This window comes from Coregonus clupeaformis, chromosome 34 (genome assembly GCF_020615455.1).
Source record: "Coregonus clupeaformis isolate EN_2021a chromosome 34, ASM2061545v1, whole genome shotgun sequence".
Classification (NCBI taxonomy): Eukaryota; Metazoa; Chordata; class Actinopteri; order Salmoniformes; family Salmonidae; genus Coregonus; species Coregonus clupeaformis.
The window spans coordinates 4512560-4526577 of NC_059225.1; the positions used below are offsets into that span (position 1 = coordinate 4512560).

Below are 14018 nucleotides of genomic sequence, written 5' to 3' on the forward strand. Positions count from 1 at the left end.
TGCCCCAAACATAATGCTTTGTATTCATTTCTTTACAGTTTTATTTTAGTGCCTTATTGCAAACAAGATACATGTTTTGGAATATTTTTTATTCTGTACAGGCTTCCTTATTTTCACTCTGTCAATTAGGTTAGTATTGTGGAGTAACTACAATGTTGTTGATCCATCCTCAATTTTCTCCTATCACAGCCATTAAACTCTATCTGTTTTAAAGTCACCATTGGCCTCATGATGAAATCTCTGAGCGGTTTCCTTCCTCTCCTGCAACTGAGTTAGGAAGGACACCTGTATCTTTGTAGTGTACTGGGTGTATTGATACACCATCCGAAGTGTAATTTATAACTTCACCATGCTCAAAGGGATATTCAAGGTCTGCTTTTTTTTCTCCCATCTACCAATAGGTGCCCTCCTTTGCGAGGCATTGGAAAACCTCCCTGGTCTTTGTGGTTGAATCTGTGTTTGAAATTCACTCCTCGACTGAGGGACCTTACAGATAATTGTATGTGTGGGGTACAGAGATGAGGTAGTCATTCAAAAATCATGTTAAAACACAATTATTGCACACTGAGTGAGTCCAAGCAACTTATGTGACTTGTTAAGCAACAAATAGGTTGAATGCTTGTTGTGTCATTGTAGGCCAATGACACAATATCTCAATGTAATCCATTTTAAATTCAGTCTGTAACAAAATGTGGAAAAAGTCAAAGGGTGTGAATACTTTCTGAAGGCACTATGTTATCAATGTAATCTATGTCATCTGTCATCTATGTCATCAACGTTATGTATATTATCTATCACACGAACGGAAGTGTTGGTGTAAAAATATTGTCAGTATTGTTGTCAGACCTGCAACTCATTCGTCTGTCTCATCACCCACTTCTTAGACCAGGGTATTCTCCAGCTGATTTAATGCTCATCACATCCCTGTTAGTGTTTTTCACATTACATTTGTCCATTTCTTGCTTGCTTTCTGAGCATGAAAAGTGCACAGGTTCAGCTGATTAATACCTTGTTTTTCCCAGTTGAACCTGATCAAAACGGAACACGGGGGCTGTGTGCCTGTGCATTCTGATCACTGTTGACAGGGGATTCAACTAATGCCTGGATCCAAGTCCGCACACGCACGCACACACAGACACACACGCCAACACAAGCTGAATGACAAGGAGCTTTAGGCCAGGTAGGGGGACAGCAGCCTGCACACACTCTCAATTAACTCCTACACACTTTAACTTTAATGTGGGCAGCGTTTAAGATTGCGCCGAGCAATAAAGGATCCCTGGAAGGAAGAATTACTCATTTAATTAATTCAAATAAGCATTGTTTTTTAATTAACTGGCAAATGTAAAAAATTACTTTTGTCGAGCTAATTAGCTCCTGCAAATCTGTGTGTGTGTCCTCGAGAGCTGTGGCGCGTGTACCTACAGCCACGGCAAACTGCATCCAACAGCTACACACACACACACACACACACACACACACACACACACACACAAGCTCACTGCAGACGTTCCATATTCATGCTCAAACAAACAGCCGCATTACCAAACACTTGTGTCGCTCGAGAATCCTCCTGATGTGACATTGCTGGGTGCCTCTAGTGTGAGCAAGCCGCTTTTCTCATTAGCGATGCCAGGCCCCATGTTCTCCTGGTATTCATGACCATCTCTCCTAGGAACAAGAGCTCTGTGTGTCAGGCCTATACACTCCCTGTTCTCCTCTGCCCCCCTTTACTCCTCCTGATAGCATCACCAGCCTCCTTTTTAATATTTTTTTTTCTTCTTCTTCTTTACTATAAACTTACTATAAATTTAAGGCAGATTTAGTTCAATACAGGTTTGGGTTCAATTTGGAATTTCTGAATTTAATTCAATTCAACTCATGAATTGAAATTTGAATTGGCTACACCCCACAGGAAGCACACTTTGAATTCATTCAAACCAATTCAAAGAAATTCAACTAAGACATGAAACATATGAATCTCTTTCCTTTGACAAATATTTTGCCAAAAGCATCTGCCACCTCATACTAAAAAAATACAGATACCATTTCAAATATTAGCTTGATTATAACTCAAACAGTGTCAAATAGTAAATTGTTAGTATTTTGGTCTTGAGAGGAGGTTTCATTATGGAGTGTTTGATCTAATGCAAACTTGGATATGCATATTTGTTTAATATTTAATGTACGTGAATTAGGAATTATTGTAGACAGCCTACAAAATTATCTAACAATCGCTCCAGACCGCTATAACTATTAAAAAAATTGTTTCAAAAGAATGAGTTTTGAAAATGAAACGTTTCAACATGTTGAACATAGTATTGGTAACCATTCATGATGAGCATAATGATGGAATAAATTATCCATTTGAATTTCAATGAATTTCACTTAATTAAATTCTACTTATTTTCATTCAAATTAAATACAAATTCTGCTTCCTGTAGGGTGAGGCTAATTTTAATTCAATAAAAAAAAAATCTTGATTTGAAGACAAAATTCGCAACTCAATTCAGAATTGATACCAACCCTGGTTCAATCAGAACAGTGTGCGTCTTACAGTCCCTCATCCACTCAGGGATTGGAAGGTTTTTCTCTCTGAGAAAGTGATGATGATATGCAGATGATATGATAAAACCCCAGTGCTCGGGGAGGTTTGATATTCCTGGTGGTTTGATATTCCTGGAGGTTTGGTATTCCTGGAGGTTTGATATTCCTGGAGGTTTGGTATTCCTGGAGGTTTGGTATTCCTGGAGGTTTGATATTCCAGGAGGTTTGATATTCCTGGAGGTTTGATATTCCTGGAGGTTTGATCTCCCAACTCTTTCCTTCTAAGAGCTCTATGCAAGTACTAGCCCCTTCCCTCCCTGACTCCCTCCCCCCCCATCTTCCCCTTATGCAGATACTTTGTGAACTTGCAAGACGCTTGCCAACCAAAACAGTCATCTGTGTTGACACAGTGTTAACAGCGTGTGGGGAAAGAAAGTCTCGGCGGAGGAGAGAAGCAGAGCGGCTGGTGTCGTCGTCTGGGAGAATGAAAAAGTGACATCATCATCATTGTTCAGATACAGTAAATGGCCTAGCGCAGCGGAGGGTAAAGTCAAGTCAGGCAATTAGATGTGGAGAAGAACTTCTCCCGTGGTGCACTGGGGGAATAAGACAAGGAAGCAGGAGAAAAAGCTAAAGAAAAGCTCCACAGACGGCCCGAGTGGACAGGCTGTCAGAGGAGAGGCTCTGTCGCCGTGAGGAGACTGGAATGCCTTTCATCTTGGCACACTGAGAGCCACAGACATACTGCTGGGATTGTTCAGGAGGAAAAAAGACTAGGCTATTTCTTTTAACTTTTTTTCCCCTAGAAAGAGGAATGTGCAAGGCAGCCAGGGGTTGTGTGAGGACACAGTTACTGTGTATGTTTCTACTTAAAACATTTGAAAGTGTTGGAATATTGATCTGGTAATAAAAGTGATATGTATTGTATGAATTATATGGTATTAAAAAGGCTAACCGAACAAAAGGGGTGGATGGAGAAAATGCACCTGTTTGGGATACCATGCTCGGACACGCCGTCTGAACGCCTGTGACTGACAAGCGTCCAATTGGCCTGCAGCACATGAGCCTTTCAACTGAACAACGTCTTAGTTAGTTACGTTTTTTTCCGCTCTCGTTTCCCGCTTTGAAACTCTTTGAAAGTTGCCCTCTAATTGCAAACACCAGCAAAAAAAAAGAAGCACATTCTGTCTGAGGCCGGTGTGTTCCATTATCTTCTCTCCTATTCAATGTACATAATGACTGTGTACAGTTAGTATTGTATAGTCTCAAAATATGATAGAGGTCAACCCTCTCCTAGTCTAGTTCACCAGCCGACACTCTCTCTGTTGGTAGCAATTACCTCGTACCCCTGCACATCGACTCGTTACTGGTAATCCCTGTATATAGCCATGTTGTTTTCTACCTCCTGTATATAGCCATGTTATTTTCTACTCCCTATATATAGCCTTGTTATTTTCTACTCCCTGTATATAGCCATGTTATTTTCTACTCCCTGTATATAACCATGTTATTTTCTACTCCCTGTATATAACCATGTTATTTTCTACTCCCTGTATATAACCATGTTATTTTCTACTCCCTGTATATAACCATGTTATTTTCTACTCCCTGTATATAACCATGTTATTTTCTACTCCCTGTATATAACCATGTTATTTTCTACTCCCTGTATATAGCCATGTTATTTTCTACTCCCTGTATATAACCATGTTATTTTCTAATCCCTATATACAGTGGTGTGAAAAAGTGTTTGCCCCCTTCCTGATTTCTTATTTGTTTGCATGTTTGTCACACTTACATGTTTCAGATCATCAAACAAATTTAAATATTAGTCAAAGATAACACAAGTAAACACAAAATGCAGTTTTGAAATGAAGGTTGTTATTATTAAGGGAAAACAAAATCCAAACCCACATGGCCCTGTGTGAAAAAGTGATTGCCCCCTACAACCTAATAACTGGTTGGGCCACCCATAGCAGCAACAACTGCAATCAAGCGTTTGCGATAACTTGCAATGAGTCTTTTACAGCGCTGTGGAGGGATTTTGACCCACTCATCTTTGCAGAATTGTTGTAATTCAGCACATTGGAGGGTTTTCGAGCATGAACTGCCTTTTTAAGGTCATGCCACAGCATCTCAATAGGATTCGGGTCAGGACTTTGACTAGGCCACTCCAAAGTCTTCATTTTGTTTTTCTTCAGCCATTCAGAGGTGGACTTTTGGATCATTGTCCTGCTGCAGAACCCAAGTTCGCTTCAGCTTGAGGTCACGAACGGATGGCCGGACATTCTCCTTCAGGATTTTATGGTAGACAGCAGAATTCATGGTTCCATTTATCACAGCAAGTCTTCCAGGTCCTGAAGCAGCAAAACAGGCCCAGACCATCACACTACCACCACCATATTTTACTGTTGGTATGATGTTCTTTTTCTGAAATGCGGTGTTACTTTTACGCCAGATGTAATGGGACACACACCTTCCATTAAGTTCAACTTCTGTCTCGTCAGTCCACAGAGTATTTTCCCAAAGGTCTTGGGGAACATCAAGATGTTTTCTGGCAAAAATGAGACGAGCCTTAATGTTCTTTTTGCTCAGCAGTGGTTTTTGTCTTGGAACTCTGCCATGCAGGCCATTTTTGCCCAGTCTCTTTCTTATGGTGGAGTCATGAACACTGACCTTAACTAAGGCAAGTGAGGCCTGCAGCTCTTTGGATGTTGTTGTGGATGACTTGGATGAGTCGTCGCTGCGCTCTTGGGGTAATTTTGTTCGGCCGGCCACTCCTGGGAAGGTTCACCACTGTTCCATGTTTTCGCCATTTGTGGATAATGGCTCTCACTGTGGTTCGCTGGAGTCCCAAAGCTTTAGAAATGGCTTTATAACCTTTTCCAGACTGATGGATCTCAATTACTTTCTTTCTCATTTGTTCCTGAATTGCTTTGGATCTCGGCATGATGTCTAGCTTTTGAGGATCTTTTGGTCTACTTCACTTTGTCAGGCAGGTCCTATTTAAGTGATTCCTTGATTGAGAACAGGTGTGGCAGTAATCAGGCCTGGGTGTGGCTAGAGGAATTGAACTCAGGTGTGATAAACCACAGTTGAGTTGTGTTATAACAGGGGGGCAAACACTTTTTCACACAGGGCCATGTAGGTTTGGATTTTGTTTTCCCTTAATAATAACAACCTTCATTTCAAAACTGCATTTTGTGTTTACTTGTGTTATCTTTGACTAATATTTAAATTTGTTTGATGATCTGAAACATTTAAGTGTGACAAACATGCAAACAAATAAGAAATCAGGAAGGGGGCAAACACTTTTTCACACCACTGTATAACCATGTTATTTTCTACTCCCTATATACAGTATAGCCATGTTGTTTTTATTCGTTATTTTTATTCATCATTCACTGTGTATTTATTCCTCCCGTCACTATTTTATTTCATATCTTATCTTTAACTCTGCATTGTTGGTAAAGGACCCGTAAGTAAGCATTTCACTGTTAGTTTTCACCTGCTGTCTACGAAGCATGTGACAAATAACATTTGATTTGAATTAGCCTTTCTCCATGGCCTACAATGTACTACACAGAGTCACACTACCAAGTCATAGTGGGGGCCGTTTTAGACGCTGGTCGGGTTCAGAGCGGCCAGGTGGGTGGCCGGGGCAGGCAGCGCTCCAATAAACAGGTCATTATGCAACTCCCAAGCCAACTCGACCAGACTGCAGAGTCTATTATGTCTCAATGGGCTACCTTTACTCGGAGCGAGCGTGGAATGGAATTACCTTTGCGTGGCTGGCTGAGGAAACAGGGCCTCCAAGAACTGCATAACAATTAACTATCAATCAGAGAGCACCTCCAGGGGGCTTGTTGGAAAAGCTGTCCTCTTGCACACGGCCAGCATCTGCCTGCCGGATTAACGCAGTTATAAAACACACACCTATAGACATGCACGCGCATGAACACGCCAGTACACATGGCCTAATCCATTTATTTATTACTGCCCTCTTCCCTTATTACTGCCCTCTTCCCTTCTCATCCCTCATTCTCTCTCTCCACCCCTCCCCTTTTGCTCACACGGCTGATTAATTGTTTTAAGACACTACTTCAGCAAAACACGGCTTGGAAGGGGGAAAGGGGGGAGGGAGGTTGAAGAGAGGGGAGTCTTTTTACCCATCTCCTGTATATCCGTGTTGACAGCTCTAATGAGGCCGTCAGTCTGAACAGCAGACTGAAGAGTTGCAGATCTGACAACAACACTGAAAATATTCAGAAAAAGAGAATGCATTTGGTGTGTTGCTGATCTTACCTTGGGTAGAGATGTAGTGATTTGGCCTGTGGTAGCCCTGAATTCCAAAAAAGAGAGAGAGCGAGGGAGAAAAACAAACTTTAAGCACATAGATGTCAGTCAAAACACAAAGGAATACGGTATAATGGGCATATTTGTTTACTTGAGTCAAAAAGCAAAACCTGCTGCGGTGAAAACATATTTCAAAAGCAGCAATCTAGTCTTAAATGACTAAATAAGTCAAACCAATTAGAAAGAAAAGGTTGATTCGGCTTCCAGCAACTATAACGTTAGTGAACACACACACACAAGTGTAGGATCTTAATTTGAACACTTTTGTTGCTGAGAATTTTCCTGCACTGCAGGAAATGGAAATGAGCTTCATGAGTTACATAAATTCACTTAAAACCCACACTAACACGCAATTATATTAACAGTATTGCACTTTTCATGTATCCTAATTTTGGGCAGCTAATAGTCTAACCATCGATCAAGCAACATTATGGACTAAACTTTCAAATCCTGTTGCTGCAGGATTATTTTGCTGTGACAATACTGGTCAAATGAAGATCCAACATCTGTACACACACACGGTTGTACTATTCTTCCACTGCATATTGTGTGACTCATCTTCGTAATACGCTCAATCTCCTAAGGATTACTCTAATCCCTTTAAATTTCATTTGTCGAGCATCTTGTATCCTAGTGAGGCCTACCGTACAAAGTGGGAAGCTAAACGTTAGCGTGAAGAGCCGTTCCCACGCGCCACAAAGTGTGAGCCATTGTCTTCATCTCGTCCAGCTCTTAACACTGCCGTTTTTCATTTACCTCAACTGTAATTAACGTTCACAACGTGGAACATAAAAGGATTGAATCTAACAGGGAAACTTCATCCCTCTACTCTGATTGGCTGGGCTTTCTGTCTCTCTGGGCTCTGATAGGCTGGGCTCTGTCTCGTTGGGCTCTTTTAGGCTGGGCTCTGTCTCGCTGGGCTCTGATAGGCTGGGCTCTCTGTCTCTCTGGGCTCTGATAGGCTGGGCTCTGATAGGCTGGGCTCTGTCTCTCTGGGCTCTGATAGGCTGGGCTCTCTGTCTCTCTGGGCTCTGATAGGCTGGGCTCTCTGTCTCTCTGGGCTCTGATAGGCTGGGCTCTCTGTCTCTCTGGGCTCTGATAGGCTGGGCTCTCTGTCTCTCTGGGCTCTGATAGGCTGGGCTCTCTGTCTCTCTGGGCTCTGGTTGCTGAGTGCGCTGTTTAAATTATTTATTTATCCCTTGTCCACCATAAGAGTTGTTTATCCTCTTGCTCTACACACTATTGAGGAATTCTCACCGTGGGAACACACATGGTGAGGAACATCAACTATGACTATAGCGTTAGTTAGCGAGAGGCTATTAGGAGAAGGGTTCACGTATTCTGTGTGATCATCATGGTGGAAGAAAGGTTTAGACTTGATTGGGATCTGTTGAGTCTGTTTCCTGGGAGACTAGCACTCTCACACATGCTGCAGAGTTCACTGACTGACCGCACCTGGTCCCAGATCTGTTTGTGCTATATAGCCAACTCCTATGGTCGTCGTCATGCCAGACAGTACAAACAGATCTTGGACCAGGCTACAGAAACACTGTGAGGGAGAAGCAAACTAACACACTAGAGGCTGCTGCTGTCTATTGAAATCACTGGCCACTTTAAGAAATGGAACACTAGTCACTTTAATAATGTTTACATATCTTGCACTACTCATCTCATATATATATATATATATATATATATATATATATATATATTGTATTCTATAATATTCTACTGTATCTTAGTCCATGCCGCTCTGTCATTGCTTGTCCATAGATGTATATATTCTTAAATTCCATTCCTTACTAGTTTTGTGTGTATTGGGTATTTGTTGTGAAATTGTTAGATATTACTGCACTGTCGGAGCTAGAAGCACATGCATTCCGCTACACCCACTATAACATCTGCTAAACACATGTATGTGTGTATTGATTTGATTTGATTCAGACAGACAGAGACTGCAGGGAGAGGAGAGGCCAGGTGCAGCGGAGGGAGGTAGTGTACAAGTCTTCATGGCCGTGTCCTGATAGGTGTCCTGATGGTTAATTCACCACGAGTTCCTTGGGGTCAGGCTACAAGTAGCTTCATCAGCTAACCTGCAGAGCGGCTAGACAAACCGTAGAATGCTAATTCAACATAACAGACACAGGACTGGACACACACAAACACCCATCATTTATTTCTGCAATGTTCTAATGAGTACTGTAAGACTAATACTTATGAAATCGATTTGGTGGGTGACAAATCCTTATTTGAAATGCAAATGTCAATTCAGTTTCTAGGGGCAACATCTTGAAACGTAACAGATGTCACTCTATATAATGTCCTTGTAACCACACCGCCCAGACCCAAACAACAATCATGTATGCAAATACAATGGCTCTGGATCACTTCTGGTTATGGAGAACTATAAGAACAGGTGGTACCTCTATTGACAATGAGAGCCGCTGCTTTCATAATTATCTCTTCACCAATCTCCGAGCACCTGAAGACGACGTCCCCGACATTTAGACCCAATGTGGGCGTGTGTAGATCATTAACAGGCCCTTTCATTTAAAGAGCTAGCGACTTGTTCCACCTGCACTGCAAATATACACTCATTTACCTTTGAAGAGGAGGGAGCTAACCCTAATGTTACTAATGGCTAATGACAAATGAAGGCAAAGCTCAGCGTGGTGGTAGAGGGGGAGGTGAGGAGAAAGGAGGAGATGATAAGTATGGGGTGGTTGGTTGGCGTGGGTTGCACTGTGCCAGCTGGTTGACTGGAGAGGAAAATAAAATGTACTCTGTCAACAGTGATAGCCAGGAGGGTAAACAAGGGGTGGGCTTTTAGCAAACAAACATCCCTATGTGCTGGACGTGACTGTGTGCAGACCGTGTGCGGACTGTAGAGTTGGACAAAGTATTCTAATTCTACAGACTGGACATACAGGACACATGGCGCTTGCATACGGTCAAAGGCATTGATATTTGCCTCAGATCTGTTATGAATATGTGTGTGTGTGTGTGTGTGTGTGTGTGTGTGTGTGTGTGTGTGTGTGAGTGGTGGAAATCTCAAGAGTGTGTCACTATCTGCCTCCACATTCAACAGAGAAGTTGACTCAGTTCTTGAAACATTTTGTCACTTATCCAGAGCGACTTACAGGAGCGATTAGGGTTAAGTGCCTTGTTGAAGGGCACATCAACAGATGTTTCATCTAGTCGGCTTGGGGATTCAAACCAGCAACCTTTCGGTTACTGGCCCAATGCGCTTAACCACTAGGCTACCTTCCGCCCCTAAATGTCTGGATAAATCGGTAAATTGTATTTTGATAAACACTTTCCCCAAAGCACTCTGAAGGAAACACCTTTGGGTAGAATGGAATTGAAATCAATGTTGTACAATCATCTTCCAGACAACAGCCTCTTGCATGGCCATCTGATAGTTTACAATCACAGTTTGTACAGAGGCTTATCGTTTTTGGACACAATGACAGATTCATTGGAGTGTCACACAGACTTTTCCTCAATTTCACGCAACCGGCGTGATCGCAGCAGGGGGGACCACTGCTCTGTTGCCCAGCACGGTTGCCGGTGTGTGTTTGTGAGCGTGTGTTTACCGAGACCCGCTGTTTGTTTATGTTTGAGAGTCCGTGTCCCAAAGCGTGGGCTCTGTTTACTTCTGGGGGTTGGAAAAATCAAAGGCAAACTTGCTGTCTGGATCAATGCCCCATCTCTTTTTTTTCTCTCTCTCTCGCTCTCTGGGAAGAAGAGGAGAGCGGGGTGGGGAGGTTGAGAGGATTGGGGGTCTATAACAGCAGCCTTTTCATCATCTCATTCCATCTGAGAGCTATGCCACCCACACGCTGGCTGACCTTTCTGTCTAAACCCTGGCTGGTGTTGTACTCACATCCACGTAATTTGCATTAATGTAGTCGGAGCTCTGCTCTCCCTCTACAGCCTGCAGCCGGACACGGGAGTGATCATCTGGAGGAAGACAGGACAGACAAGACAGAGAGAGAGAAAAACAAGTCCTCATTAGTAATATTAATGAGACAGAGAGGAAAACACTGGTATCCCATCCCTGAGGAGGATAGGGAATATGGAGTTTAAGGTCATCAACTCCTGCATGTACAACTACCAGGTCACTGTGCTGGTCTCTAACGTATGCCCCATAGAAGGAAGCCTTTTCCTGGGTTAATATGTCCCTATTCATTTGGGTACAAGTCAACAATGGTGTGTAAGTGAACTCCGCTAGCACTGTTCAGTTTCAGTTCGATCTTAGTTGTTGTTGGGATTCAAAGTGTGTGATCTGGGCCCAGTGAAAGAGTCCAAATCACCAGTTAGTTGCCGAGAATGAGCTTTGGCAATCAACCACTGTGAAGTGTGCCTCTATTTAATCAAAATCATCACATGACAGAGCTCTATTATGAAACAAGTCTCTATCCATTAGTCAAAATAATTCAATTTGACTAATAGGAGAGCGATCTACTCTGTTCTCTCTCTCTCTCCCATTTTACAGAGGAAACGCTAACTCACTCTGAATGATTTATTCACTTTAATTATTACAACCAGCAGAAAACTGTCAGTCCACCCAACATGCCCTGCAGCTAATTGTCCGCCGTGTCGTGTGGAGAACTGTGATTGGTCGGTTGCTCATTTGCAGAGACAGGAAGTGCCCGGAATCTTATTGACGTGGAAATGACAGGAGCGGTCTCCTCGTTGGGGGGACTGGTATAGCTGTGAGGGTGGTATGTGTGTGTGTCACCCTCAGCCATGTCTCAAGCCCAGAACTGAAATTTTTCCCAAGTCAGGGCTCATTTTCATAATCGCAAAGGCAATTAGTACTGCCTGTGTGTATATGTAGGATGTCAGTTGGCGTGAAGATCACAGCTTAAAGACAACATTTTCAGGAAGAGAATGATCACAGTTCTCATAGTTAACATTCAGGAGAACCACTTCATATGTTCCAAACTATAAGCTGCTCTAAAATAGAGGACAAACAATACAGCCTTGACATTTTTCACAATAATGTTTACAAATAGGCCCACACTGAGAATTCATATCTAACTGTTAGGGACTTGACTGACAACACAAAAAAAGAATTGTTTGTACCCACATGCAATGATGTTTCCATATCGGTTCTTCATCCTGTTCTCGTCTTTCTTGGCAGAGTCCCATGGTGCAGACTGTCCTTCAAAGAAGCTCTGAGAGAGAGAGAGAGAGAGAGAGAGAGAGAGAGAGAGAGAGAGAGAGAGAGAGAGAGAGAGAGAGAGAGAGAGAGAGAGAGAGAGAGAGAGAGAGAGAGAGAGAGAGAGAGAGAGAGAGAGAGAGAGAGAGAGAGAGAGAGAGAGAGAGAGAGAGAGAGAGAGAGAGAGAGAGAGAGAGAGAGAGAGAGAGAGAGAGAGAGAGAGAGAGAGAGAGAGAGAGAGAGAGAGAGAGAGAGAGAGAGAGAGAGAGAGAGAGAGAGAGAGAGAGAGAGAGAGAGAGAGAGAGAGAGAGAGAGAGAGAGAGAGAGAGAGAGAGAGAGAGAGAGAGAGAGAGAGAGAGAGAGAGAGAGAGAGAGAGAGAGAGAGAGAGAGAGAGAGAGAGAGAGAGAGAGAGAGAGAGAGAGAGAGAGAGAGAGAGAGAGAGAGAGAGAGAGAGAGAGAGAGAGAGAGAGAGAGAGAGAGAGAGAGAGAGAGAGAGAGAGAGAGAGAGAGAGAGAGAGAGAGAGAGAGAGAGAGAGAGAGAGAGAGAGAGAGAGAGAGAGAGAGAGAGAGAGAGAGAGAGAGAGAGAGAGAGAGAGAGAGAGAGAGAGAGAGAGAGAGAGAGAGAGAGAGAGAGAGAGAGAGAGAGAGAGAGAGAGAGAGAGAGAGAGAGAGAGAGAGAGAGAGAGAGAGAGAGAGAGAGAGAGAGAGAGAGAGAGAGAGAGAGAGAGAGAGAGAGAGAGAGAGAGAGAGAGAGAGAGAGAGAGAGAGAGAGAGAGAGAGAGAGAGAGAGAGAGAGAGAGAGAGAGAGAGAGAGAGAGAGAGAGAGAGAGAGAGAGAGAGAGAGAGAGAGAGAGAGAGAGAGAGAGAGAGAGAGAGAGAGAGAGAGAGAGAGAGAGAGAGAGAGAGAGAGAGAGAGAGAGAGAGAGAGAGAGAGAGAGAGAGAGAGAGAGAGAGAGAGAGAGAGAGAGAGAGAGAGAGAGAGAGAGAGAGAGAGAGAGAGACAACTGTTAAACGGGGGGACATGAAAGGTCCAAAGGGTTCGGAGGTCAGCTGTTTAAATGGCAGCCCAGCTCAGCAGTGGATCCTTTCCAGTCAAAAGAGGGGACAGTATTAAAAACAGAGATATATATCCCCATCATTATTAAACATGAAAGGAGGCAGGAGAACGGCCTTCTAGGAGCGATGTCAGAGAATTAGGCCACCACTGTAGCCAATCAGAATCTCCCTAACCTCACTGAGGTAGAACACCACCTTTAATAATAATAATAATAATATTATAATATGCCATTTAGCAGACGCTTTTATCCAAAGCGACTTACAGTTATGCGTGCATACATTTTTACGTATGGGTGGTCCCGGGGATCGAACCCACTACCCTGGTGTTACAAGCGCCGTGCTCTACCAATTGAGCTACAGAGGACCACACTTTACAAACTGTACCCACATACTCCTCTGAAAGACTAGTCCCCGAAACAACACCACCTTTACAAACTGTACCCACATACTCCTATGAAAGACTAGTCCCCGAAACAACACCACCTTTACAAACTGTACCCACATACTCCTCTGAAAGTCCCCGATACATACCGTAAGATGAAATAGAAGAATAAATAAATACACACCCGCCTGATCAGAAAACTCTGCTTGAGTACCTCATGAATTATTAATAGTATGAGTTTTTTGGCATTCTGATCTTGCACCGGAACACGCAATTAGGACTAATTATGAAAATAAACGTCAGTGCTGGAGTGGTGCTGTTGATTATTGGTTCTTTACCCAGGCTGGGGGCTACTGCTTTCCCCCTGTAAGTTAATGTCTCCTCCAGCTACCTGCTGCCTCTTCCCCCAAAAAAGCCTCTCCAAAGAGTGTCAGGAACGTGTAAATGGATCATAATGATGCATTGTTATTTAGCCGTACCCATCCAACGTTCTTTCCGATACCTCATGC

At 43.1% G+C, this 14018-nt stretch overlaps 1 protein-coding gene across 2 annotated transcripts in view; it reads right to left on the reverse strand.

Moving 5' to 3' along the window:
• Positions 1-14018, reverse strand: part of LOC121549658 (receptor-type tyrosine-protein phosphatase mu-like) — a 294543-nt gene that overhangs the window by 32030 nt on the left and 248495 nt on the right. For both annotated transcript variants that reach the window (XM_045210375.1, XM_041861450.2), the window contains 3 exons: positions 11999-12086; positions 10790-10866; positions 6853-6889 (listed from right to left, as the gene is read on the reverse strand). In XM_045210375.1, coding sequence (XP_045066310.1) covers positions 6853-6889; positions 10790-10866; positions 11999-12086 — 202 coding nt within the window. The remainder of the gene's footprint in view (positions 1-6852; positions 6890-10789; positions 10867-11998; positions 12087-14018) is intronic.